The sequence below is a fragment of the Malaclemys terrapin genome, chromosome 9, assembly GCF_027887155.1.
Source record: "Malaclemys terrapin pileata isolate rMalTer1 chromosome 9, rMalTer1.hap1, whole genome shotgun sequence".
Lineage (NCBI taxonomy): Eukaryota > Metazoa > Chordata > Testudines > Emydidae > Malaclemys > Malaclemys terrapin.
In genome coordinates, this window is record NC_071513.1 from 19,651,667 (window position 1) to 19,679,520 (window position 27,854).

At 40.9% G+C, this 27,854-nt stretch overlaps 1 protein-coding gene across 1 annotated transcript in view; it reads right to left on the reverse strand.

Annotated features, from left to right (window-relative positions):
- Positions 1–27,854, reverse strand: part of ATP7A (ATPase copper transporting alpha) — a 63,920-nt gene that overhangs the window by 16,902 nt on the left and 19,164 nt on the right. Inside the window, exons 2-7 of the mRNA XM_054039721.1 lie at positions 23,574–23,714; positions 12,525–13,014; positions 9,450–10,202; positions 3,903–4,124; positions 1,951–2,111; positions 156–317 (exon numbers count right to left, since the gene is read on the reverse strand). Coding sequence (XP_053895696.1) covers positions 156–317; positions 1,951–2,111; positions 3,903–4,124; positions 9,450–10,202; positions 12,525–13,014; positions 23,574–23,693 — 1,908 coding nt within the window. The 5' untranslated portion in view covers positions 23,694–23,714. The remainder of the gene's footprint in view (positions 1–155; positions 318–1,950; positions 2,112–3,902; positions 4,125–9,449; positions 10,203–12,524; positions 13,015–23,573; positions 23,715–27,854) is intronic.

The following is a 27,854-nucleotide window of genomic DNA, read 5'->3' on the forward strand; positions in this document are numbered from 1 at the left end:
GGACAGGATTTTGGCCTTGATATACCTCTGTTCCATAACCATTACATACCAAAAGTTCTTATATTCCAGGGTTTAGAACTCTGGGAAGCATATTGGATATTCTACAAGATTTTCAGTGGCCCAATGAAACAGTTTAATACCACCTAAGCACTTACCTTTACTGTTTGTATAATATCTCGAGGACCAACAATCTCAGGATCATATTTAATGTGTGCTTTGTTGGTTGCAAGAGCCACTGAGCTGTATAATACACCTTTAGTCTTCATAAGGGTGGATTCTATTTTATGTACACATGAGGCACATGTCATTCCTCTGACCTGTTAAACACAAATTCTTCCTGTTATCAAAACCAAAGACTGATTTTTTAAAATATTAGTGAATACTTTTTCATTTATTACAGAGAATCTGAGAAAAATTAGGAAACCATAAACTGCTTTTGTTATCTGAGTTATAGCATCCCTAGATGATCTAACAAAAACCAAAAAAAAAAAACCTTTTGGAATATGCAGCCATCTGACCAGCAGGTGGCACTGTGGCTTGATCTTTGCATAATGTTTAGGTTAGCAAATCCACATATAGTTTGTAATATTTATCTATCTTTAGGTTTTATTCCGCTGCCTATCACCATAGTATATGAGCAACTTCTTATCAAATCAATTGCAATAACAAAGTCTCTAGTAGGGCATATAAATTGCACATCTTCAGAGAAGGTAGAAAAATTCTGATGCTACCTTTTTCCATTTATAGTCAACATACAATTTTTAAAAAGACTGAAGAGGTGCTACAAAAGGTCAGCATTTCAGATTTTTGGGTCCTTGTTAATATTCCAAACTTTCAATAAAAGGCATGAATCGAATACACTGGGAAAAGGTACATTTGCCATATATTTGGGAGGTTTGTTGCTATTTGACATGTATTATTGCATTTGTTTCTCACCCACCTGTGCATAGCTTTCCACTGACATTTAACCTTGTAGAAGCAGATATTCTATTCGAAAGTCGCATTTTCATCTAAAAACTGTCTACATATTATTGGTAAAAGCAATCTTTAAGATTACTGTAACAAAGATTAAAAGATTAGATGGGAAAAACAGCTTTTTCCCCCTTCGTCAGTTCCTCGTGTAGACCAAGGTGTTTGTGCATTGGACTGCACTGGGTGAAAAGTTATCTTCAGCTGTTTTGTTGATGATCAGTCACATTTCCTGTCTCACTCTTAGCATGAGGACATCATTCTCAAGTCTTGCTCTAGGGGTGCTCACATGCATGCTCTATCCCTAAGCTCTGGAAGAGTATGTTTACCAGTAACAGCAAAGCTGGAATTGACACTGAAGAGGACACATGCAGCAAGCAGGAGTATGCATGGAGAAGAAGGTGGGGAAGAGGCAACTGGAGAGGAAAGATGGTCCATCGACTAAAATGCTAGTCTGGGATTAAAGAGACCTAGGTTCAGTTCCCTGGTGCTTCCTGTGTGACCTTGGGCAAGCTTTTTAAACAGGGATAACTTTATTTCTGTAGATCACAGGAGTGTTGTTAGAATAAATACATTAAGAATTGTGAGGCATTCAAGTACTATTGGTAATGGGTGCCATTAAGACAGAGACCTCTATGTAAAATCATGTTTTGTGTTGCTATTCTCAGATCTACCCGTAAGTCCCCTATAAACATCAGAGGAACATAAGAACTCTTAATTTTTAAAGTATTTTTAAAATTCTGTACTATTTAAAGGTTCTTTATCAGAATCTTGAATTTATCTTTTAATCAATGTCCTTTTAACTACAGATTTGATCTAATGATAACAGCCAAATGCAGCCACACACTTACAAATATCTATTTTTCTTTAAATCAGACAATCCTATCTGTATGGAAAGTTTTCTAGGAAGTAAAAACATTACGCATGCACTTTGAACAGCTATAAATGATTGATATAGTTTTATTAAAATGATCTGCTTACAACAAGTTCTAGAATTCCATCTCCATCATAGTTTTCCATAACAGTAGCTCCAAATCCCAATTCACGGATTAGATCTGCTATGACTGATGGCTGTATGATAGCAGGGTCATACCTCACTTCTGCCTTCCCTGCCATTAGAGCAACAAGCACAGAACATATTCCTAGAAATATACAACCAGAAAGTACAGTGTTAATTAAACATTATATTAGAACAATGTGCAAACATGTTTAGTGTAGTAAACATATTGTACCTCAATCACCATATTACAGGAGGCTAGCAATTACCCACATTCACTAAAACTGTAAAATAGGTAGCCTGCACGTAGCATACTGCGGGAGCACTTTCAGAACAAACAACAAAAGGTAGGCTCTGAGAGAACATGTGAACTGGAAGAATTTAATTCTAGAGGTAAAGGAAGATGAGGGAAACAGAGGGCAATGCCAGATTTACGACTTATTTAAATTGGTTAATTTCAAAAAATCCAGTTTATGATACATTAAGGGCGCTCTAAAACGTCCTCAATTTTTTCCCCCAAAGTTCCTTTTAAGAAATTTAAGAAACACACTTTGTAAGTAAGGGTTTTAGGGCTCCCCAGTATTTGTACTTCTACAGGCCTTTTCTGTAAGAAATAAACTGATTGAGAAAGAGAAATGAACTAAACACACAGTCCTGTCAAAAACAGAATGAAAGAATTTTCTCTACCAATTTCTCACAGCACCAAAGGATTAAAGCATCAAATAGTCCAAGATTTGTCCTACTTTCACATTATTTTAAACTGATTAAGTATAGCCTTCATTTGCCATTGTCATCCTGTCAGCAGAGGGAGCACAGAATTACGGTCATAATTATAAATTACATTTATGACCATGTAACAGTATAAGAGCTTGGCTCTTTATCCTTCCCTACTTGCTAGACCACAAATAGTTTTTATGAGTCTGCCAATGCCTCCAAGTTACCAGGTCTATACGGTCCTTTAGGTCAAACAGTAACAGCTCATTGCTTTTAGTTCCAGGGGCCCTGGGGTCCATCCCCACTGATGACCCAAGGCGGGGAGGAGGAAAGGGGAGAAAGTGGTTACAACAAGGAAGTAAAGCAGGAAAAGTATGGTTAAGTTGGTCTACATAATGGGGGGAGTTAGCTAACATGGAGTTGAAAATCTGGAAAAAGTTTTAAGTGTGCTGAACAAACAAAATGCAATTGTCTAGCTTCTATGAGGGCAATAATAGAGAGAATACCCCCCAAAAAAAAAAAAATTTGAATGGAGAAATGAGTGCCATTTTAAAAGAAATTACTTGCCCTGCTAAAAAGTTGAAAATTCATTTTGTACTGACCAAAGTTTTTAAGGATTAAAGATCCACTGTGTACATCAGTAACTGGTTTATGCTCAAAGTGCAGGAGACTCTCTGTATTGTACATTGTCAATGTGTTGCACATCTGAATGCTAATTAATACCATGCTATGGGTGGGACAAGCAAACAGTGGGTATGTACCTAGGAGTGAGTAGGGGAACAGAGTTTTATAAGCTGCAGCCCAAATGCACAGGGGAGTGATGTACTGATGAAATGAGAAGCTTCAACTTTATGTTACCCTCTATGCTCTCCCTGGTGCTTTGAGGCTGCAGCTTATAAAACTTTGTTTTAATCTCCCTAGAAATCTGAAAGTTGATTTTACAATGTGTTTAATCCTTTGAGTGCTATAATTCCACTCCTGCCAAGGCAATTTAGAGTAGAATCTATCAAGTGTGGCAATGGAGCTATATAGTTAGTGTGCAGGGCCACATGCTTTACTGGATATAAAGTAAGAGTGTGTAATATGTACACTGTAAAACAATCAAAATTCAACGGTGGTTGTTTTTCCCTCTAACCCCATGTTAAAATTCCACTACAACAGCTGTAAAGACATCTCTAAAACACGGCTAGAATTTAACAGGTTTTACTGAAGTATATCTCACCATCTTCTCTCCTCAAATTTCTCTCAATATTTGCTACGCAGGAAGCACAGGTCATCCCAGTGACCTGGATGTAACACTTCGATGGAGTCTTTGCCTCCTGTTTATCATCATGGACTGGTGACACTTTGGAGTGCGGTGCTGTTTTGTAAAGCATATTATCCTGAGAATCTAACGGCACTTCCAGCGAAGGCTGAGTTATTAATACCAATGGTTCTGTCTTTGCTGGGGGGTGGAAAAAACATCACAAATCATGAATTTATTAACAACCCCTGAAATGAGTTATGACTCGGACACAACGTAACATGAGTGCACATTACTGTAGTATTCCTGACTGAGAAGCAGAATTGTACTCACCTTATCAGAAAGATGCATGTATTTGCTCTGTGGGTGCTAAGTCAAATAACTAAGCCTACCTCTGCTCTGATCTCTAGAAACCATTCCCTTAGATACTGGTTAGGCAACTGATAAACTGTGACTTCTGTTTTTCTGCTCAACTGTGTTCATTTCATTACCTTTTTTACTCACCCTCCCCCATCATCTTTATCTGTTTTGTCCTTTTGTTGTATCCTGTCTGTTATGTAGATGGTGAGCTTTCTAGGGCAAGGAATGACTCCTTGTTATATGTCTGAACAGTACTCAGGCCATGTCTATATTAGGAAATTAGGTCAGTGTAACTACATTGCTCAAGGGTGTGAAAAATGTACCTTCTTGAGCAATACAGTTAAAATGACCTGAGACCTGGTATAGACAGTGCTAGGTTGACAGGGGGGTTTCTCCCGTCGACATAGCTACCACCTCTCGCAGAGTGGGAGTACCTACATGGATGGGAGAAGCACTCTCATCAGCGTAGGTAGCGTTTTCACTGAAGCGGCGCCATTGCACTGTTTTAAATGTAGACCGGCCCTAGTTGTGACACCAAGCACCGTTGTATTTACCCCTTACCCACTATGGTAATAATCTTCATACAAAATATACCTTAAGAGGTATTATTTGAAAACTGGTAACTCACTGATCATTAATAATCTTGTATCATGTATGTACATGGTGGGTATTAAGACTTATGGACATAAGCTGAAATGATAACTAGAATTTGTTCAAACCAGGTATATGAGGGGGAGTTGCTAACCAGGGCTATCCTAAACAAAGGAATATGTGTTTACTGCTTATATATAAATTGAGGTAAACAGACCCATGAAGCTAACAAGGGTAGAAGCAAAACTTACATTAACAAGTGGGGAAAAAGACAGCATGGCATCTACACCCAGCAGGATAGAGATGCCTGGTGTGGGTTTTACTCTTCAGTAGAATCCGTTTAAAAAGTTACTGGTCTACAAATGCAGGGGGTCTGAGCCTCAAGTGATCAGCAACTGAATTAACTGAGTATATACAATATTACTGTACTATAAAAGTGTATAGAGTGACATCTTTTCTGAAAGCTAATGACAACACACTGGTGATTAATATCGTTGTGATATATATGTTGTAACATTGTGACGCTGGCAAGCCTGATGCCAACTCTGGCCCAGGCTGCAGACATTAGCTAAGAACTGACAACCTTGTAGCTGGAGATCAGACCAGTTCACCTGTACATTAGTTTTGCTCAAAATAAGTATTAGTCTTATGAGAACGTGTTTAGACTCTATGAAATGCTTGCAAGTTGCTGCACACATTAATTTCGCTTGTAACGTCTGTATTCCATGCTATAAGAAAATATGTAAATTTTGCTTTATAAAACTTTGAACATGTTTGCTCTGAACCCAGGCACAGAAATTGTCCCCACTGCCCATCTAGAAGGACTATCAAAATCATATGGCCATCAAGGAACATCACAATACAAAGGATTGGTTAGTGGCTCTATCGCACCTTGGAAATGTTATGTCAAGGAAGCTCGTCCTGTGGACTTGGAAGCTAAATGAAGAAAATAAAACAAAGTCGTAGGAAAATTTTCCATCTCTGCTCTGTTTGAACTCTGACTGGGCTAGAGACACCAAACTAAAGTCACAGATCCCCAGGGGCTGCCTCCTGGGTCCGCCATGAAAGATACTTTGAATTGACAGATATAACTTTTTTTCACTTCAAGGTCCCAGAAACAAAGGCAAGGTTTTCATCTCGAGGCCAAAAGACCAAAAACATCAAGACACTTGATCACGGCCTTGGATAGACCAAGAGACTACACTTGACCAGAGCTCAGTACTACAACTCCGTCACTCTTTGGATTTAAATGGTAACTCATTTGTATGCATATCTTTGCTTTCTTTAACCTGTAGTTAAACTAGTTTCTTTTTCTAGTCAATAAACCTGTACATAATTTATTACAGGATTGGCTACTGGCATTTTCTTTGGTGTAAGATCTAAGGTACCAATTGATCTGGGTTAAGTGACTGGACTCTTGGGTCTGGAAGCAACTTGAATATTGTGTGACTTTTGGCGTAAGTGACCGTTTATCACTAAGTCCAGTTTATCTGAGCAGCAAAATAGACTGGAGAGTCTAACGGGACTGTTTGTTACTCCATGGTAAAACTGTTGCAGTGATCCAAGAGTTAACATTTGTTACTGGCCTGGTGAAATCTAATTATAGAACACACCATCAGTTAGGGTATCTGCCTTGTTTTTGACAGTCTGCCCTGAAGTAGGCACTCTCAGTCATGAGCCACTTCCAGCAGGCGAGACAAACATTATAGAAGGAATTATGAATGCTCATTGATATTATGTTTTAAAGTGTATGGCCGAACAAGGGAAGGAACAGTTCTCACCCAGACAGGAGTCGGGGCAGTTATTTACCTATCTCCTATGTAAATTAAATATGATAGAATCAAAACAATGGAAACCCCATTTACATATGGGGGATAGGAATCCCACAGGAAGGGAAGAACAGCATGAGGTCAGCTTCTTGATGAACATAGCAAGCTGAATATACAAGGGCTTCCTACCTCATGAAGCAAGGTCATTGAACTCTCAAGAACAGAAGCCATCTTTGGCGTCCATCACTAGACAGACAAAAGGGAAGAGAGCTCTAGCAAGCTGAGAAAGATGGGTCCTTCAACCAAGAGGGGGTTGAAGTCTCTGGAACTGAATATAGGTGAGAAACCTTCTTAGGCAAAGATCTTTCATCTATAAAGATAAGGGAACTTGTACTTTTATGAAACGTCCTGCCTGAGGGAAAGTCAGCCATGGCTGGGAAGAAAAATAACTGGTGAGATAAACTATCTTGAACAAAGCCTGTATTTTGTTAGATTAAGTTTTAGACTTTTAGATGAGTGTTTTCACTTTTATTTGCTTGTAATCATTTCTAACTTTATTCCTTTTACTTAGCATCACTTAGCCTATGTACTATTGTTAATCAATTTGTTTTATTATTATTATTAGAAGCCACCTCTATGCTGCATTTAAAGGGAAGGCTGTATTTACCCCACTTAAGTTAATAAGCTGTGATTTGATTTTGTGTCTTTAGAGGAACAAACCAACCATATTATTTCTCTGAACTGTCCAGGAGAGGGCTGGACATTGCAGAGTACAGGGTTTTGGGAAAATCTGGGACAGAGAGTGTGTTGGGGTTAACCTGCAAGTAGTAACCAAGACTGGTGGGACCCAGAGTGGGGCTGTAGACAGATTGCTGGGGTTAGAGCTGCTAAACCAGGGCTGTCTAGCACACAGACCCTCAGGATGTGACCTGCATGCTTATAGACTGTTTGTAAGAGGCCCAGGTTGGGAGCTACAGGAGCAAAGCATTGTGAAGCACCCAAGATTACAGGGCAGCGGGTGACAACCCCTCACAGGTCTGGACTGCACCCCAGAATGTGGCATTGGTACTTGGGACCTGAAGACTGATTGCTGTTTCTAGGCATCACCATAATACGAATAATAATAAATCTTCAACAGACATTACAAAAATTAATAGCCACTTCTAATTTTACAGAGGTACATGACATGACCTCCATTAACTAAAACAGTAGCATTATGCATTACTCCAGATCAGAGATGCTACAGACTTAACATATTGCAATCTGATCAGGTAAATGTGTTATTGACACAGTCATATAGTGACTGTTGATATGTAACAGAACCACACTCCTTGCCAATTTAGCATAACATTTATAGCAACTCTCTCTCACTTTATCTTTAAAAGACAAAACTGGCATTTGATATAGCGGGAATTGCCTAGATATGGTAGGATAATATTTAGCACTTTATTTGTTCCACGTGTTGTATAACATTAATGAAGATGGAGTTAGTATTATTAACCCCATTTTTACAAATGGTGAACGAGATGAAGTTAAGAGGAGTGGCCAAAGTCACACAGCAAATAAGTGGCAGGGATGGAATTAGCATTCAGGATTTCCTTCCTCCCAAGAATCAATGGATAATTTAATTCCTGCACACTGTATAGAAATGATGGATTAGGTCATAGGGATTGGGGAGCAGTCCTGTACAGAAAAGATTCCCTAGAATATCAAAAGATTTTTTAGGCAGAGAGCACCACAAGTCAGAAATATGGATGGCTACAGTGAGTACAACTACTCCAAATATAAACAGGACAAACATTTAAAGCCACAGTCTTGCAAAAACTTATGCATGAGTTTAAAACTTTATATACCGTGAAGAGTTCCACTGACCTCACACAATGGGTAAAGTTAAGCATGCGCGAAAGTCTTTGCAGTGTAAATAGGCTCTCTCAATACCATGAGCAATTGCTTCCTGTAGCAGTTCCTTCTGGAGAATATTCTTGACTTACTCTTGAGTAACACACAGGAGCTGGTTGAAAGAATCACTGGAACTAGAGATGGCCATCTAGTCTCATCTCCCTACCTCTGAAGAATAATTGTTACCTATGGTATGTTTGTCAGTGTTTTATCTAGCCCTAGTGATTCAGGCTATGGGGCTTCCACCCCCTTCCCTTGAGCAGCATCTCTTTTTACTGATAGTCAGCCTAAATTCTCTCCCATAATTTTATCTCATTACTCCTAGTTAAACATCTCTTCCCATTTCACATATAAAGGGGTGCCAATCACCACAGTAACGAGATGCTATTTAATGAATTCCTTTTTCTCCTGGATGTTTACACCATTCCAATACTAGTAGACAGTTATGCCTATGTCTCACTAGCCATTGTTTTGCCAAGTGATTCATACAGAGCTCTTCTAACCCTTCCGCCACAGAGTCATTTTTGTTTTCTCTGAATTTCTCTACAATTTGTCAACATTTTTGTTAGTGAAGTGGGAAGGACTCTCCCCCAATATTCATCTCATTAAAGATAGACAGCAACAAAATACTTAACATGAAATGAGGGGAAAATTTTCTTAGGCATCTTGAGTTAATCATTTTCAATTAATCCGCAGGACTAAGGAAATGAGTCTCAACACTATAGGGGTGGGTCTCCACATGTACAATCCCATTAGCATGAAAAGTAATTATACAGCTAATACCTCATTCAGCAAGTTGAGTCTGTACCCCATACTTCTGTACATTTAATTCTAGGCAGTATGATATGCTAAAGGGAAGTGAATTAGTCATACAAACTCAGTACAAAAAAATGTAGTTTGGCATTACCTGATAAGGAAGCATCAAATCCCATGTCCTCTATTGCAGATCTTAAGTCTTCTGGACAAGTTAGGAGAGGGTCATATTTTATAGTCCCATTATGATTCACAAGAGACACACATATTGATTTTACACCTGGCTTTCGGGAAATGACTCCCTCAATAGATTGCACACAAGAATTACAAGTCATTCCCTCAATATTTATCACAGTAACTTGAGTAACGGACTGGTTGGTGTTGTTTAAAGCACCTGAGAAGGTCTGAGAAGATTTCACTGGAGAGATCTGTACATTGAAAAGCTCTACATTTTCATATTCATATTCATCAGGAAGACTGACTTTAAATGTCTCTGGTGATACTGCCTCTATGGCTCTTCTCAGTGTATCTATGCTGATGAAGTCTGGGTCGTACTTTACAGTAGCTGTTTTCTTCTCTAAAGAAACTACTATGCTTGCTACAGATGGGAGTGCTGATATGCTGCTCTGAATATTTAAGACACATGAATTGCAGTGCATGCCATCGACTCTGAAAACAATGGCCTTTAAGTCATTAAAATGCTTTGGACTTTTTTGAAGCGTTCCCTCTGAACATTTGGTTTGGGTGTTCTTTAAACGCTCCACATCAATAACACCCAGCTTGATGGGTTTGGGCTGTTTTTTGATAAATGCTGTGAAACCTGCAGCTTCAATTTGGTTTTTGATTTCCTCTGCTGTAATTAGATGAGGCTGATACACAATAACAGCTTCCTGATTGTCCAGGGAGACTAAAAATTAAACAGAAAAATGTATTAGTGTCTTTGCTCCCCATCCCCTCCTCATAACATTCCATTTAAATATCACTGACCATAGAGAGTCCTATGAGCAGCGCATCTTGTCAATGGGGTAAAATTTTCAAAAAGTGATTTAATCACTAAGTCTCACTGAAAGTCAATGTGATGGGTTTAGGCTCTTAAGTGCTTAAATCACTGAAAAGGGGACTTGGGTACTTTTGAAAACTGTACCCAAAGTGATCTCGTTTTTTTACCTTTGGTGCCTAATACTGCAACAAGTCTTAATCTCCTGTTGCCTCATTTTTTGACCTTTTCCTAGAAAGTTCATGCCTTGCCCAGCAGTATGTTTGTTTAGCATTAATGTAAGAAATAACTAACTCTTCTATCATAGACCCCCAAGTCATTTTCTTTATGTTATAAACAATTAATTAGGTGTTTCTGCCATCTCTATTTACGACACTACCTTACATATACCATTATTAGTTATTTAAGGTTAGATGGAAAAGAAAAGTTAAATATAATTAGAGCTCTGAAAGGAAGAGGAATACTATTACTCCTGTCCCAATCAAAACGTAAGGCATTCATGTGAGACCAATAGCCTGGTCAGACACTGGGTTATTTTCTTTATGACACTGTCAGCGAACTTCAATACTAATTTGCATCCTGTTGTCTTTAGGCCTGGCAGTCTCCTGAGCATAGATGATGCACTGTACCAAACTGTAAACCGATTTTGTAAAGTAGGCAAGTGTTCGGTTACTGGGGAAGTGAAAGAGACTAGAATGCTCCTGTTAGAAACTAGAATCGGTTAGAAACTCATTTTAACTTGTGCTCTAAAACAGTGGTTCTCAAAGCCGGTCTGCCGCTTGTTCAGGGAAAGCCCCTAGCAGACCGGGACAGTTTGTTTACCTGCCGTGTCTGCAGGTTCAGCCGATCGCAGCTCCCACTGGCCGCGGTTTGCCACACCAGGCCAATGGGGACTGCAGGAAGCAGTGCGGGCCGAGGGATGTGCTGGCCGCCCTTCCCACAGCCCCCATTGGCCTGGAGCAGCGAACCGCGACCAGTGGGAGCCGCGATCGGCCGAACCTGCGGACGCGGCTGGTAAACAAACCGGCCCGTCCCGCCAGGGGCTTTCCCTGAACAAGCAGCGGACCGGCTCAGAACCACTGCTCTAAAACATGGAACTGGGTATCCACTGATATACAGGTGAATCATCCTACTGAATAGGGTTACCATTCGTCCGGATTTACCCGGACATGTCCTCCTTTTTGTGCTAAAAATAGCGTCCGGGGGGAATTTGTAAAGCACTCACAATGTCCGGGATTTCCCCCCCGCAGAGCAGAGCGAGCGGCTGGGAGGGCTGCAGGGAAGTCCCGGGCTGGACTCAGGAGCAGCTGTAGAGGAGCTCCGCCCTGCATTCTGAGCCGGCAGCTCCCTTGCAGCCCAGTCCGGCAGCACTGTGCAGGGCCAGGGACCGGGTTTTGTTGTGCTGGGGAGCTCAGCCACCTGTCCGGCTCGGCTGCACAGAGCCCAACACTCTGTTCTGAGCAGCAGGGTAAGGAGGTCAGGGGGCAGGAAGGTTCTGGAGGTGGCAGTCAAGAAACGGGGGGGGGGCTTTTTGGGGGGAGTGGAGAAAGTTTTGGGCAGTCAGGGTACAGGTAGGGGGTAGGGTCCTGGGGGGCAGTTGGGGGGGGGTCTTAGGAGGGGGCAGTTAGGGGACAAGGAACAGGGAGTCTTAGGTAGGGGGTGGGGTTCTGGAGGGCAGTTAGGAGCAGGGGTCCCAGGAGGGGGCAGTCAGGGGACAAAGAGCAGGGGGGGAGTGTTTGGGAGTTCTGGGGGGGGGCTGTCAGGTGGCAGGGGTGGGGAGATGGATCGGAGCAGTCAGGGGACAGGGAGCAGAGGGGTTTAGATGGGTTGGGAGTTCTGGGGGGGGGCTGTCAGGGGGTGGGGAGTGGTTGGATGGGGCGTGGGAGTCCCAGGGGTCTGTCTGGGGGTGGGGGTGTGGATAAGGGTTGGGGCAGTCAGGGGACAAGAGGCAGGGAGGCTTAGATAGGGAGTGGAGTCCTGGGGGGCAGTTAGGGGCAGGGGTCCCAGGAGGGGGCAGTCAGGGGACAAGGAACGGGGGGAGGGTTGGGGGTTCTGGGGGGGCGGGAAGTGGAAGGGGCAGGGGCGGGGCTCCTCCCGTCCTCTTTTTTTCTTGCTGAAATATGGTAACCCTACTACTGAACCACCTAGCTTCATGACAGATTGCATCAACAGATATGAAAAAAGGACAGTGTAATCAATTAATCTACATGTAAAATTAAAACAAGGCATTACCTTTAATCCGCTGTACCCCTTGCAGTTTGCCAATCTTTCCTTCTATGGTGCTGGTGCAAGAATGGCAGGTCATCCCCTCTACCTTCATCCTTAGCACAACATCAGATGCTTGGGACCAAATGGAATCTTCACCAGTCCCTGATGTCTTCTCTGATGCGGCAGTATTTAAATCTATGCCTGGCACCATTTGAATAATCTGGTTGCCATTTATAATGGAAGAAATGAATGTCACAACTGCAGTTTTTTGGTCAGAGGAAATTTTAACATCCAAGATACCTTTGTTCTTTAGTAGGACGTTACAGATCTGTTCACATGTTACATGTGACTGAGTAGGAATGGTTAGAAAAGTAGTGTCAAGTAAAACAGGTTGTGGGTCTGAATCAGCCAGGGTAGCATCAAATCCCATGTCAACTATAACTTCCTGAAGGGAGTCTGGCGTCTGGAGTCTGGGGTCATAGATAATGGTTGCATTCTTTCCTTCTAGAGATACCTTGAAGAGGAAAAAAAAAAAAAAGACTTAGCGCTAATACGACCCACTAGTTTACTGTCAAATAGCTTATACCTACTGTAGGATAAGCATGAAATTAAAGTATTATAGTTATCTTAAGTTTAGTTAAGGAAATATATACATGTTGTAAAGAAAGGCCCTGATTAACAAGTAGAAGGAAGGCCTTGAAAATAATAAGGCCAGAAGGAATAAAATAGGGAGGATATCCGATTCAAAGAATAACTAATGAGATAAGGGAAAGTTGCTAAAAAGAATGCCTCTAACCAATAGGGGTGAATGCAGATGGTTTTAAATAAGACAAAAAGTATCTGTCTTAAAATGAGACAACATGGCCTTCCCAACCACATACCAGTGTTAAAGCTTATGTGAACCCAGGTGCAATGGAAACACTGTTGGTCCACAAGAAGGAGGGGAGGAGATAGGGAGGAATGGCCTTGTAAAGCTTATCTGGGTTAAGACTGGAAATAAGGGTGAACTGTCTCAGATCGGTTTTTAGCTGAAGTCAGTAATTGGCAATGACATCACTTTTCTGCTGAAGAGTATAAAAAAGTAAATTCTGAAAGGGTTCATTGCTAATACCTGCCTAACCATGCTGGAGCCGACCAATATAGGTTTAAGCACCAGAGATGACCCACGCCTGCCAATAGCGAGGTGGCAGAGTGAGGGCAGCCACTTCAGCAGTGTTACTGTGCATGCTCAGTCCATGCGGGCATGTTCAGTACAAGCCAAGCAACAAATGGGGAGGGGCACATGCCCCTGCATGGCTCTTCCTCCTCCCCCCCATGCATCAGCTCTGCTAAGTGCCCCTGGGTGTAGCCCTTTTGTAAGTATCTTGATCAAATGCTTATAAATGTTTTGTTACTGTTTGTATGTAGTAAATTGCTTATTATTTAGAGCAATTGTATAAGTATCATTTGGCCTTTGGATTGAATAGAAAAATGTATTGTTAAATTAGTGTTTGTTAGTTTCCCATACTAATAATTTCAAATATTAATATTTCCAACACCTACCATAGTGACACTTCTCCATTATCATTTGCCCTTTAGTGCTCACCTTGAAGTAGTAGTTTGAGACTGTACTTATGAAAACCATAAATTAACTTACGTTCACCTGTGTGACAACAACATGATTGGATATGGGAGGCTCTACCACAGAAGCAGTCTGCCAATTTCAGAATCTTATGCTCTGTTATACTGTATACATTGCTCTCACACAGCAACTGTCATACATTGTCTCAATGTTTTTTACAGTACATATTAAAACCCTACAGTGAAGCTCTGTTGAACTGGATTAGTCATTGCAGACAAACGTATTAGATCTAATCTTAAAAAGCAGAAACTGCGCAAAGGCACAACTCTAATCTGTCATACAATGGTGCAGTGATGGATTATGGGAGTGTGGGAAGAAAAAGGAAGGAAACAGAAAAGGGTGTGTGTGTGTGTGAAGGTTCACTCTAACATTCCCAGGCATCTGTTGAATCTGTGAATGTAGCTCTCTGTTCAAACGGAGCCTTACATATAATCTAAGTTGTGTGTTCTACAACAGTCTGTTTTACAAGTCTGAATGGATTATGTAGAGAAAACAGGAGAGGGCGGGGGAAGCATTAGGTGATGGGCAGGTGGCTGAAAAAGTAAGTCTGCAAAAGCAAGGCTTTTTAAATATTATTTAAAATATATGTTGCAGTAGTGCCTAGAAACCAGCCTGGTCAGCTCCTCAATATTAAAGCTAAGATTTTGTCACCGATATTTTTAGTAAAAGTCAGGAACAGGTCACAGGCAATAAAGAAAAATTAACTGAAACCCGTGACCTATCCCTGACTTTTACTAAAAATATCCGTGACAAAATGGGGACCCCCTAGGACTCCCACCACCCGTGGGGGCTCGGAGCTAAGGGGTCCCCCTGCCAATGGCAGCTGGGAGCTGTGAGGTCCCCCTACCCACAGCGGCTGGGAACTGTGGGGTCCCCCTGCCCGCAATGCACAGCGAATGCCTACTCGAGCCTCTGGCAGGCAGCTAGTGCACTTATTCCTGTTGCCTTAAATTCCTGTCTCTAATCACTTGTCATGTTCTGAGCAATAACACTGGTGGCCGGGAGCCGCAGGGGGCAGGAGAAACCCCAGAGTAATTGTCAATATTTTTGTGATGCCAACACCTGTCCACTATGCACTGGATGGTGACCACTAATTCATTTCACACCATCATCAGATAGTAAATTTTCTGTCACTTCCAACCCAGGCCAGTTTTGTTTAGTATGTAAACCACTGCTGAAGGTATAACACCTCATTTATTATTTAAGATAAGCAAAAGAGCTGTAAATTTCTAGTATGAATTCACCAAATCACTTTAGTAGAACTTTGCTAAACCTTATTTTACTAACACACACACTTTATAATCTGGATACTCAAAAAAAATATGACCCTCCCTTCTTTGCAACAAAGGTTTAAAACCAGCGTCTTGGAGTAAGGCAGTGGTCCCCAACGCGGTGCCCGCGGGCGCCATGGCATCCGCGTACTGGCCGGTGGACGAGCATCCACCGAAATGCCGCCAACAAGCAGCGTCATCCAGAGGCGTCGCCGCTGAAAATCAGCGGCATTTCTGCGGCGACGCCTCTGGATGACGCTGCTTGTCGGCGGCAACGCCTATTGACGTTGCCGCTTCTCGGCAGCATTTCGGCAGATGCTCGTCCGCCGGCTCGTCGTCTGGTGCCTGCCAGACGAAAAAGGTTGGGGACCACTGGAGTAAGGTTTCTTGTTACTTTATATTTAGAACTTTCAGTTACTGAGAACATTTCATAATGTGCTAAAATACAAATGTCAAAACAAATAAAGATTTGAGATGTATTATTCCTTTTTATTATATCTTCTTATTCCATTTGCAAAATTCTATTATTTGCAATGACCCTCCCATTTTCAGTATGATTCTGCTGTAACAGATAAATCAAATTAAGAGGTGGTTGGTTGATGCTGGCCCAGTGATCTTGTAGAGATGCAACACAGTTCCACTCAGGGGGAATTATTTTGCATACATAGGCTGCCAGCATATGAGAAGTTCAAGAGAAAATATCTAAACTACAAACAAGTATTCACATTATAACAAGCAGAAATACTTACGGCCTGCTTGCTACTCTTTTAGGTATAATTTTTAGAGGTGTATTATTTCTTACAGCTAGGCTTTATTCTAATTTTTCCCCATATCAGCAGTTAATTCCTGATGCTGACCCATAATTATTGAAAACATGCTTATTCTACTAGATTTTGTACAGACTCTACAGTAATTTCATATTGGTGAGAGTTACAACATTTCACATTTGCTTGTGCTGCAAATGTAATTCTCTCTGCATGTCCCTTTCCCCACCATCAGCACTTAAGGGATGTTCCTCTTTTCATGCCTGTTATTTATGTACGTATTTAGCAGTAAATCCTGCCATAATTACACATTTCTGGAGAAAATTAGCAGATGCCCTGAGTGGTGCTGGACAAATTATTTACAGGGTGTTTTCTTTTTTAATTTTATTTGATACATTTTGTGATGTCGTGTTTAACTATCAATCTTTAGGTCATAATTTAAATCCAATTTAACATGAAATAAGGAAGTTTTCATAAACCGTTTATTGAGGAAACAGATATCCTGTATAGGAAACCTTCTTTCCAGTTCTTCATATGGTTCCTTAACGCCTCTATGGAATGGTCCATCTTTTTGTTCTGTGTTTGTACAGCACCTAGTACTACGGGCTCCTGGTCCATAATTGGGGCTCCTCGGTGCTACAGCAATACAAATAAATAATATAATGGCATAAAATACCCCTACAGATGATCTTGAGTGGGGACATACAGACTGAAAACTGAAACCAAAGTACAAAAAAAATCTGTTGACTTCCTACCGAGATGCATGTCAACTGTTAAAACAACATATAACAAACGTAGAAACACAACTTAGTCACATCCTACTTATATTCCAAACATGTCAGTTACAGTCCCAGCTACCGCCGGGCGCACCCAGGGTCCATCTAGGCTGCCGGCCCCATGCACCTGGGGTCCCTCCAGGCTGCCGGCCCCATGGCCAGGACTCTGCTGCCGCCCGCCAACCCGGCATCCCTGCGTGCCCAGCATCCCGGCTGCTGCCCCGTGCCGGGACTCGGCTGCTGCCCGGCCTCACGACATGGCTGGAATCCAGTCCCAACTACCAGGACCCCAGGCACACCGGCACTAGGGTGGCAGCGGGTACCCCCACATAAAACATGCACCCCCTGCACCTCTAGTTCCCCAGGTATTCTATTTGCTACCCAAGATCCATAAACCTGGAAATCCTGTACGCCCCATCATCTCAAGCATTGGCACCCTAACAGCAGGATTGTCTGGCTATGTGGACTCTCTCCTAAGGCCATACGCTACCAGCACTCCCAGCTATCTTCAAGACACCACTGACTTCCTGAGGAAACTACAATCCATCGGTGATCTTCCAGAAAACACCATCCTGGCCACTATGGATGTAGACGCCCTCTACACCAACATTCCACACAAAGATGGACTACAAGCCATCAGGAACAGTATCCCCGATAATATCACGGCTAACCTGGTGACTGAACTTTGCGACTTTGTCCTCACCCACAACTATTTCACATTTGGGGACAATATATACCTTCAAGTCAGCGGCACTGCTATGGGTACCCGCACGGCCCCACAGTATGCCAACATTTTTATGGCTGACTTAGAACAACGCTTCCTTAGCGCTCGTCCCCTAACGCCCCTACTCTACTTGCGCTACATTGATGACATCTTCATGATCTGGAACCATGGAAAAGAAGCCCTCGAGGAATTCCACCATGATTTTAACAATTTCCATCCCACCATCAATCTCAGCCTAGACCAATCCACACAAGCGGTCCATTTCCTAGATACTACTGTGCTAGTAAGTGATGGTCACAAACACCACCCTATACCGGAAACCTACTGACCGCTATACTTACCTACATGCCTCCAGCTTCCATCCAGGAAACACCACACGATCCATTGTCTACAGCCAAGCTCTAAGATACAACCGCATTTGCTCCAATCCCTCAGACAGAGACAAACACCTACAAGATCTCTATCAAGCACTTAAAACTACAATACCCCATCTGCTGAAGTGAAAAAACAGATTGACTGAGCTAGAAGAGTACCCAGAAGTCACCTACTACAGAACAGGCCCAACAAAGAAAATAACAGAACGCCACTAGCCGTCCTCTTCAACCCCCAACTAAAACCTCTCCAGCGCATCATCAAAGATCTACAACCTATCCTGAAAGATGATCCCTCACTCTCACAGTCCTCACTTACAGACAGCCCCCCAACCTGAAGCAAATACTCACTAGCAACCGCACACCATACAACATAAACACTAACCCAGGAACCTATCCTTGCAACAAAGCCTGATGCCAACTCTGTCCACATATCTATTCAAGTGACACCATCATAGGACTTAATCACATCAGCCACACCATCAGGGACTCGTTCACCTGCACATCTACCAACGTGATATATGCCATCATGTGCCAGCAATGCCCTCTGCCACATACATTGGCCAAACCGGACAGTTTCTACGCAAAAGAATAAATGGACACAAATCTGACATCAGGAATCATAACATTCAAAAACCAGTGGGAGAACACTTCAACCTCTCTAACCACTCAGTGACAGACTTGAAGGTGGCAATTTGGCAACAAAAAAACTTCAAAAACAGACTCCAAAGAGAGACTGCTGAACTTGAATTAATATGCAAATTAGATACAATTAACTTAGGTTTGAACAGAGACTGGGAATGGTTGGGTCATTACACTAATTGAATCTATTTCCCCATGTTAAAATATCCTCACACCTTCTATGGGTCATCTTGATTATCATTTCAAAGATTTTTTTCCTCTCTCCTGCTGCTGATAGTTCATCTCAATTGATTGGCTTCTTACAGTTGATATGGCTACTCCCACCTTTTCATGTTCTCTGTATGTATAAATATATTCTCTGTGTGTTCCATTCTATGCATCCGATGAAGTGGACTGTATCCCACGAAAGCTTATGCTCAAATAAATTTGTTAGTCTCTAAAGTGCCACAAGTCCTCCTGTTCTTTTTGCGGACATTGGACTATGACCAATGAAATGAATTCTAAAAGAACTATGAAGATCGCCATCTATTCGCCATCTATGTAATGTATAGAAAGCTGAGGAGAGGAAATTATGCTACGAATCTGCACCTCAGTGAATTGAACTCATGTCTGTATGTATATTGACATTTTAACCATACTTTTTTTTTAAAAAATTTTAGTTTAGTTAATAAGAATTGGCTGTAGTGTGTATTTGGGTAAGATCTGAAACATTCATTAACCTGGGAGGTAATGTGTCCGATCCTTTGGGATTGGTAGAACCTTTTCTTTTATATGATGAAATAAGATTTACAGAAATTTTCATCGTATTTGATGTGGGTACCTGGATGGAGGCCTGAGGCTGGATCATTTTAAGAGAACTGTGTTGTTTGGACTCCTGAGTAACCAGTGAGGTAATAAAGAAGCTGTTTTATGCTGGCTTGGTAAATCTAAGTATTGAAATATCCACCAGCTTTATGGGGATTATCTGCCACATTCTTTGCAGTTCACCCTAATTGAGTGACCACAGCTGGCTCCCCACTAGAGCCCCGGTTACAGCTTGCAATCCAAAAGCATAAATTAATGCAATACGGAATAGTAAATCTTTATAGCTGAAATGCTTTGCAGAACAGGTGGGTTTCAGAAGCATTGTGAATGAGAGGACATAGATAAAGGGGAATGGTTAGGAGATAAGTTTCGGTGGAGCACAGGGATGCAGAAGGCCATAAAGTAGGAATGGTAGATGTGGCAGACAGAGTTTTAAAAGTCAGGAAAAGTTTCAATTTTATGAGGAAAAGGAGGAAAGATCAATGCAAATAGCCAAGAGCTGGGTTGTGTATTAAAGAAATGGACAGAGCAGAACAACGTGTTGTTAGTAGCAACATTTGAGATATAAGGGAGAAGGAGACAAACTGGAGAGCCTCCTCCCCCGCGTTCTTGGGCCTCTGGGTGAGGAGGCTATGGAACATGGGGCGGAGGGTAGGCGGTTATACAGTGGATGCAGCGGGGGTCTGTGCTCTTGTTGGCTTTCCTGCAGCTCCAACAGACACTTTATCATGTCCATTTGCTTCCCCATTAGCCTCAGCATCGCGTCCTGCCTCTGCTCTTCGTGCTCACTTAATTCTTTCCTGGCCTCTGTCACTGAATTAAGCTGTGCCCTATCAGTGTGGGAGGACTGCATGAGTTCGGAAAAAATTTCATCGTGAGTGCATTTTTTTCACCTTCTAATCTGCGATAATCTCAGGGACGGAGATGATGGGGGACTGCATGGTCACCTGTGCTGTTGAGTTTGCCATGCTGACCAAACAGGAAATGAAATTCAAAAGTTCCCGGGGCTTTTCCTGTGTACCTGGCTAGTGCATCAGAGTTCAAAGTGCTGTCCAGAGTGGTCAAAATGGAGCACTCTGGGATAGCTCCCGGAGGCCAATACCATCGATTTGCGTCTGCACTACCCCAAATTCGACCCAGCAAAGTCAATTTTAGTGTTACTCCTCTCGCCGGGGAGGAGTACAGAAGTTGATTTTAAGAGCCCTTTAGGTCGACAGAATGGGATTGGTTGTGTGGACGCATTCATTTTTAAATCGACCTAGCGCGGCTAAATTTGACCTAACCCCGTAGTGTAGACCAGGCCTTAGAAGTAGGGATAGAGAGGATCAAAATCTAGTGAATGAGACACAGCTTTAGAATTCAACATGAGAACCATTAAAGAAAAAGGTATCCTTTTTCTTTAAGTTTTAGAGGTTCACAGACTTCCTAATCTTTCACGTCACACAGCACAAATATCCCCAATTTAATTTGCTTCCAAGTGACATAGAATCAAACATTATTATTTCAATTTCCAAAAGGGCAAACCAATACCAGTCACAGGCCCAACACATTATCTTCCAATTTTATCTTTTCCTTGGGCAGAAAACAACCAGGAGACCATTGCTGTGATCAAATTACATCAGTTTAATCATTTTAATGACCACCTTTCTCCTTTTCTGTCATCAATTATGCAATTTGGCAGAATCAATAACAAGGATACAGTAGTTTATTGGTTTTCTTGCAATTACAAAACAAAATAACCCAAATTAAAGCTCTGTGTGGCTGCATTAGACATCCAACATATGCTTCCTTTGCTGGCCTATCTGATAACCCTTAAACACAACAGTGCCTTATTATTGACAGAGATTACACGCATGGGCCAAAGGAAGAATAAATCTGTCCACCTAACTCAAAGTTTTCTTTCTGTAATGTGGACTAAGTATTAACTACGACCTCTTGATTTTCGTTATAAGCCTCTTCCACTTAAACTTTTAGTCTCTACAAAATATTTTTTGCCAAATATGACTTGGCAAGAGGTGTATTAGAATAATATTTCTATCCCACTGTTTCAAAACAAAGTGGTTAATGCCTTTCTTTTAAACACCCATTTCACAGTGTACTTGCTACTAATGGGGCTATACAGAGTATGTTATCTTCAGGGAGGTCATGAATCATTCCCAGCACAGACTTCTGTGTAAAAATTTCAGGAGGAGGGTGGAACAATTTAAACTGTAAAATATTGACATTCTAGAATGTCAAGCCTTTCAGGTAATTTTCCAAATGTACCAAGGGAAAGATACTAAAATAATTTTATTTTGCAGATAGTATTTTTCATTCATTTCAATTCTTCATTTTACTTAGGTTTAGTGGAGGTTTATTTATTGGTCTGATCGCAACATGTGCTCAATGTTACTATTAAAGTAGTATCTCCCTTGCTAAAAACAATGAACTATTGATTTTGCCAGCAGATCTGTTCTTTGTTATCAGAATCAATCAAGTTCAAATTCTGTTAAGTCACCAATGCAGATGAAAAGTAGGATCTAGTGTAAATATCACTGTTGTTCACAGATCTCTGTAGCCAGCACCAACTCCTAGTTTAGGCAGAAGTAACTTGTACTAGCTGGCTGCACCATATCCTCTGGTAAGCAGCTGCACATCACAGCTAGTTATAGTGACCACATGCCAAAAAACAGGCTCCACTGTTTTAGCAAGCCCAATGTTTGTCTAGACCACATCTATTAAGATGGAAATACCTTCCTACAGAAAGCAGGGGTACATTGTTTTATGCACGATTATTTACTGGCACAGAATGTTAAAACCTGAATTTGCAGGGAAAAAACTTCACCTATGCACCAAGCAGTTAGGATTAACAGCACACTGCTGCTGTAATTGGTAGGATTAAATATGCCTTCTGGCACCAAACAACAGGTCACAAGACTAGAATGGATCAATAAAGTGTTAAATTGCTTTATTATTTGTAAACATATTGTAAAATGGATGTATTGGTTAGAACGGAACAGCTTACATGTTAAAAATATTCCCCAGTGAGTTTTGTTTCAAGATAGACAGATTCTTGCTTTTTTTCCCAGAATAGCCCATGTTACAAAAGCTGGATTTCTTGTTTGAGCCAGAAACTCTGAAGATATTAATTTTGATTAAAAGTAGATCAATTATTTCTGCTAAAAGCTCAAACTCTTTTAAAAAACACTTTTGTATAGTAATAGTTAAATTAATAAAGAAGAAGAAGGAGAACTACTTTTTCCCCCTTAAAAGATCACGATGCAACTAATACCACCTCCCATTCCCATATAAACACAGTAAAAAGGAAAGGGAATTCTGAATGCCTGGCAGGGACACCAAGAATCTCACCTTTCCCTTGCATTACTCTCCATCCCCACTCTCAAATTCCACATCATAGTGACATTCCTTTGCCTGGTGAAAGGCACCATAGTTAATTAGCTTGGGATTTACTGAGCAACTCAAGGCACACCCGCCTTTCACAGGCGATCCAAGCTGCCTCACTACATAGCCAGTCTGGAAGAAAAGACCTGAAGAGGTTTAGGGTAAAACAGCCACAGGAAGGCAATGGGACAGAACACTGGACTGTGATTTAGGAGACCTGGGGCAAGTCACTTCACCTCTGTGCCTCAGTTTCCCCCGTCTGTAAAATAAGAATAATGATTCTTACCTCCTTTGTAAAGGTGCTATGAGATATCTAATGGAAAGCCCTACGTAGGAGCTAAGTGTTATTACTACTATTATACTGGGATTAAAAGTGGACCACCACCACTTTTCCTGTCATTTGACCTCTATCTGCTCTCTTCTTTTGGACGTAATTTCCTCTCCTCAGCTTTCTATACATTACATTGGTGAACTTGGTTAAGTATGAGAAAAGGTGCTTTAGAAAAAACATGAAATGAATTGTCATCAATTGCAGGAAAAGTATCTCTCTGGCACTGGAAATATGCCAAAGCCACTCTAAACAGCAGATCCACAGGTAATAAAATGACTATGTACTTTTTAAGTTCTTTCCTCCTCTGCTGCATACTTCAGATCAATCGTTATTATGGCTTCTCCCATTAGAACCATAACATGTAGGAGACTTTGGTAGAGTTACTTACTCTGATATTGTGAATTCCATTCATTTTCCCAATGTGTTGTTCAATGGTCTGAACACAAGAATTGCATGTCATCCCCTCCACGAAGGCTACCATGGATCTTGGCACCACTGACGGATCCATTTTGCTTGAGTCTTCACATTCCTATCAGTCAAAAGGAAATATTGAGACATGAATAAAAAGAAAAAGCAATCCAACCTCATATTTGCATTGAAGGTCTAAAACAAGGTGACCTGCATAAGATTAAATAGATATTGTAACTGGGAACATATAATTTAAGTACAAGTAACAACTTGGTGGGGGCAAGGAACTGCAGAGAAATAGATGTCTAAAGGAATCCTTTAACCATTTACATAAATCCTCTACCTTTGAAGTATATACTTATTAAGAAAAGAGTTCATACATTTAAAACTTGCTCTGTGCTATAGTCAAGACAATTTAATTGCATGGATCAGCTCTGAATCACTAGTGTTCTACCTCCAAGCAAGGAGTTAACAAAAAACAATAAGATGTGGCTTTTTGTAATGTCAATTACCATGTCACTGAGTGAAATCTGAAGGAGAGAAGAATGCGCGAGAAGAGAATTAATCTTCCACAAGTCTGCTTGTTTTACACACTATTGTGTGACTAATAAGAACAGCAGCCATATTGAATGTAGTCCTAAGAAATGAATTGTAAGAGATAGGGGGCCTTTTTGACATGTCCTTGAGGCAGCTCTACTTACTACTACTTAGCAGAATGTTGCATTCATTTCTGTTTGTGTAAATGCTAAAATGTACTGAACCAAATAATTAAATGGAAGGCCATTAAAACTATATTTTCAAGTTTGAAAATTTAACTAGGAGAAGTCAACAAACAAAAGTAGAGTTTGATGCAAAATATTTAGATTATGCAAGCCATTGGCAAAAAAAATTAAGTCATAGAAAACAAGAATAAGCTTCGAAACAAGGAGAAAAAGGGGAAGGAATTTATGTCTTTTATAAATAAAAGTTACAACAGACATTTGACCAGGAAAACGTATGAGCAATTGCCGAAGAAAAAAATAATTAACTGCCTAATGTTTGACAGCAATGAAGACAGCAGAGTGTGTAGATGATTTCAATGGGACTACTCATGCATTTAAAGCAAACCACAAGCTTAAGTGCTTCGCTGGTATGGGAATTTATTGCAGGAAAACTAAACTATAGTATAACATTCAAAATGTTTCATAAAACTGGTTTTGCAGAAAGACTTTACCTCCTGTAATTCATTCAGAATTAATATGCTGTTCCTCCCCATGACACAAGGGCATGAAAATATCTGGTTTTGCTTTGAAATATACTAGAACAGCACAAAGATTGTCAAGTAACCACTTTAATATCAGGATTATCTCTTATCTTGAACTCACATACATGACTATTACAAGAAAAAACACAAAAGTTGAAACTTTTTTGAAGCCTAAATGCTTAATAATGAGATGAAACGTGAGTGACACTTTGGTCTAATTAGCATTCATTTCAACAAACTAAGAATATATGTTTTTCCTCAGAAGATTTCAAAGTGAAGGGGAAATGTAACAATGAACATATCTGAAAAAGAGCTCGGTGTAAACTCGAAAGCTTGTCTCTTTCACCAACTGAAGCTGGTCCAGTAAAAGATATTATCTTGCCCACCTTGTCTCTCTAAGGCAGTGGTTTTCAAACTTTTTTTTCTGGGGACCCAGTAGAAGAAAATTGTTGATGCCCTCTGTGATGTTCCCCTCTGGTGTTGTCTGGACTAGTGATCTGCTAGGCCACTCCAATCCTTGACTCTGGGAGCCAGACTTACCCTGCTCTGCTGTGAGAAACCCCACTCCTGGGCTGTTCACCCACAGCCTCTGGCATGCAAGCTCCTCCCAGCTACTTGCAAGCGAATGACACTAGCCAATACCTCTGGTCCTAGGAACCTCCATCTTGTAGTGTCCAGTTATGCCCGCTGGACGCTGCAAGCTTATATAAGTTCGTCAATTTAACAAAGAAATTGATATGTACCAGGCAGCGCTCGGGGTAGGGGCAGCGCGCGGAGCCCCATGGCCCTCCACCTAGAAGACGGACCCGCTGCTGGCCGCTTCCGGGGCACAGCGTGGTGTCGGAAAAGGTAGGTACTAGCCTGTCTTAGCTGGGCAGCACTGCCGATTTAACGTCCCAGTTGGAGGTGCTGACCAGAGCAAGGCAACCAAGCGCCTTGCATGCTGTGACACAGTAGTGGGTCGCGACCCACGGTTTGAAAAACACTGCTCTAAGGAACTTGTCTGTCAGGCAGCCACTATTGGGTGTGAGAAGAATAAATGGGATCAAAAATCTATTTTTAAGAAGCATGAATGGCTGTATTCATCCAGCTCTCTGGACACAAACATGACAAATATGTGTCTTAGCTTCCTTGTTTTGCTACATAAATTGGTGGGTTTTGGCTCCATAAACACAGCACAAAACAAATTAACTTTAAGGAATATGGGAATTTCTTAATTTGATTATTTTATTTTATAAAACTAAGTTTCAACAACTACCTCCCTCTTCACTGTTGCCTCAGCATGCTCTTTCAAGGTCAACCACAGGAATGTTTCTGCCATTTTATAGCCCTGTTGACACCCCAAGGGAATATTCAGAAAGACATCCTACTTTCCACATAATGCTGCTGCTATACAGTGAAACCTGTTTTAAGTGACTACCCAAGTGACTGATGGTAATTGGCTTCTTCATGGAGGTAGTCTTTTAATGAAAGGGGGCAGAACTGTACTCAATATGCTCCCAGTTCAAAAATACATCCCTATTCATATTCAGGAGAATGCTTAAGTACACTCTTGAGCGCTCTCCTGAATAAAAATAGACTTAAACGTGTTCATAACTGCTTTCCTGAATCAGGGTCAGTGTTTGTGGATACTTTGCAACAGTCGGGAGAAAGAAGGTGGCCTAATTAGTGGGGGAGCATCTCTAGTACAAATTTCAGGGTTTTTTTCTCCCCTCCTCTTTATATTACTAGAAAATTTTCATAGGGAAAACAGGATCTTTAAAAGTTCATCTGCACCTGCTGCTTATTTGTTACCCAAATTCGGTTTATTACACAACAAATAATTTCAGTAAAGATTATTTCTTTCCACAACAAACAGAGAAAAAGGATTTCAGGTGAGGAAAAAGCAGCAGCTACACATGAACTCAAACAAAAGGCCTTTTTCATCCAAACATCCTCCGTAATAAAAAAAAAAAAAAATGTTTATCAGCAGAATTTTTCTCCACTTTTCCCCTAGACATCAGTGACTAACATAGCATGTGTATATGCTGGGATTTCCAGTAATGTAAATATTAATTCTGTAATACATTAATATAGCTTGACATATTTATTGTTCACATTACAATTAGCTTACAATGGATCTTGCCTATCTCTCTGCCCTTATCTTCTCCAATACACTCCCTCTAAGGTTTACTTCTACACTCCCTTTATATCTCACTCATTTAGTCACTCGTGACTTTGGGTGTGCCCCCAGAATGGCCTTCCCACTAAGGTATGCCAACCTTCCTCCTCCTCCTCTAAAAATCTCGTTAAAACCCTCTATCCTGTGATGTGCTCCAATCACAATAATCCCCACTACTCAGTCTTCATTATTTTATTGTTCTATACTGTACTGGTTTGCATCACTGGACAGGGCAAAGTGCCTGTTATTTGCTTGGCATAGACCCCTTCACCCCCCAAAGCATATAGTGTGTTGTATAGTTATTTATATAACAATAAATGCCACACACACAAAATTAATGGCAAGAAAAACTCTACATGTAAAGGAATTAATCTGGTGCCTTTTTAAAATGTAAAACAGAGTAATGATGAAATGCCAGCACACAAGCATTAACATTTTTCACTTATTGAAAGGTTTTAAGTGCAAAGCTGGTAATAGTAAAAATGATAAAGTTTCTGGCAACTAACTAATTTTTTTCATATGGCATAACTTTGCTAGAAAAGAGTTCATCTGATGATGATGCATAACTTAGTGAATATAGAGCCTCACACACTAATTTAACAGAATCACTTTTTAGGGTACAGCCCTACTTAAAACACTTACTTATCTCATTACATTTACTTCAAACATTTAAAGTTTTTAACTTAAAATATTTAATTAGAAATGATTCTCTGATTTGTTCGGTTCATACCCTTACAAAACTTGAACAACCTAGTTTAAAATCACTATATTTCAATGCATTTAGTAATTCTTTGGAAGGCTTCTGCTACTGCAGGTAAGGGATTGGTCTTGCAATGAGCTGAGAACACACAACAGCT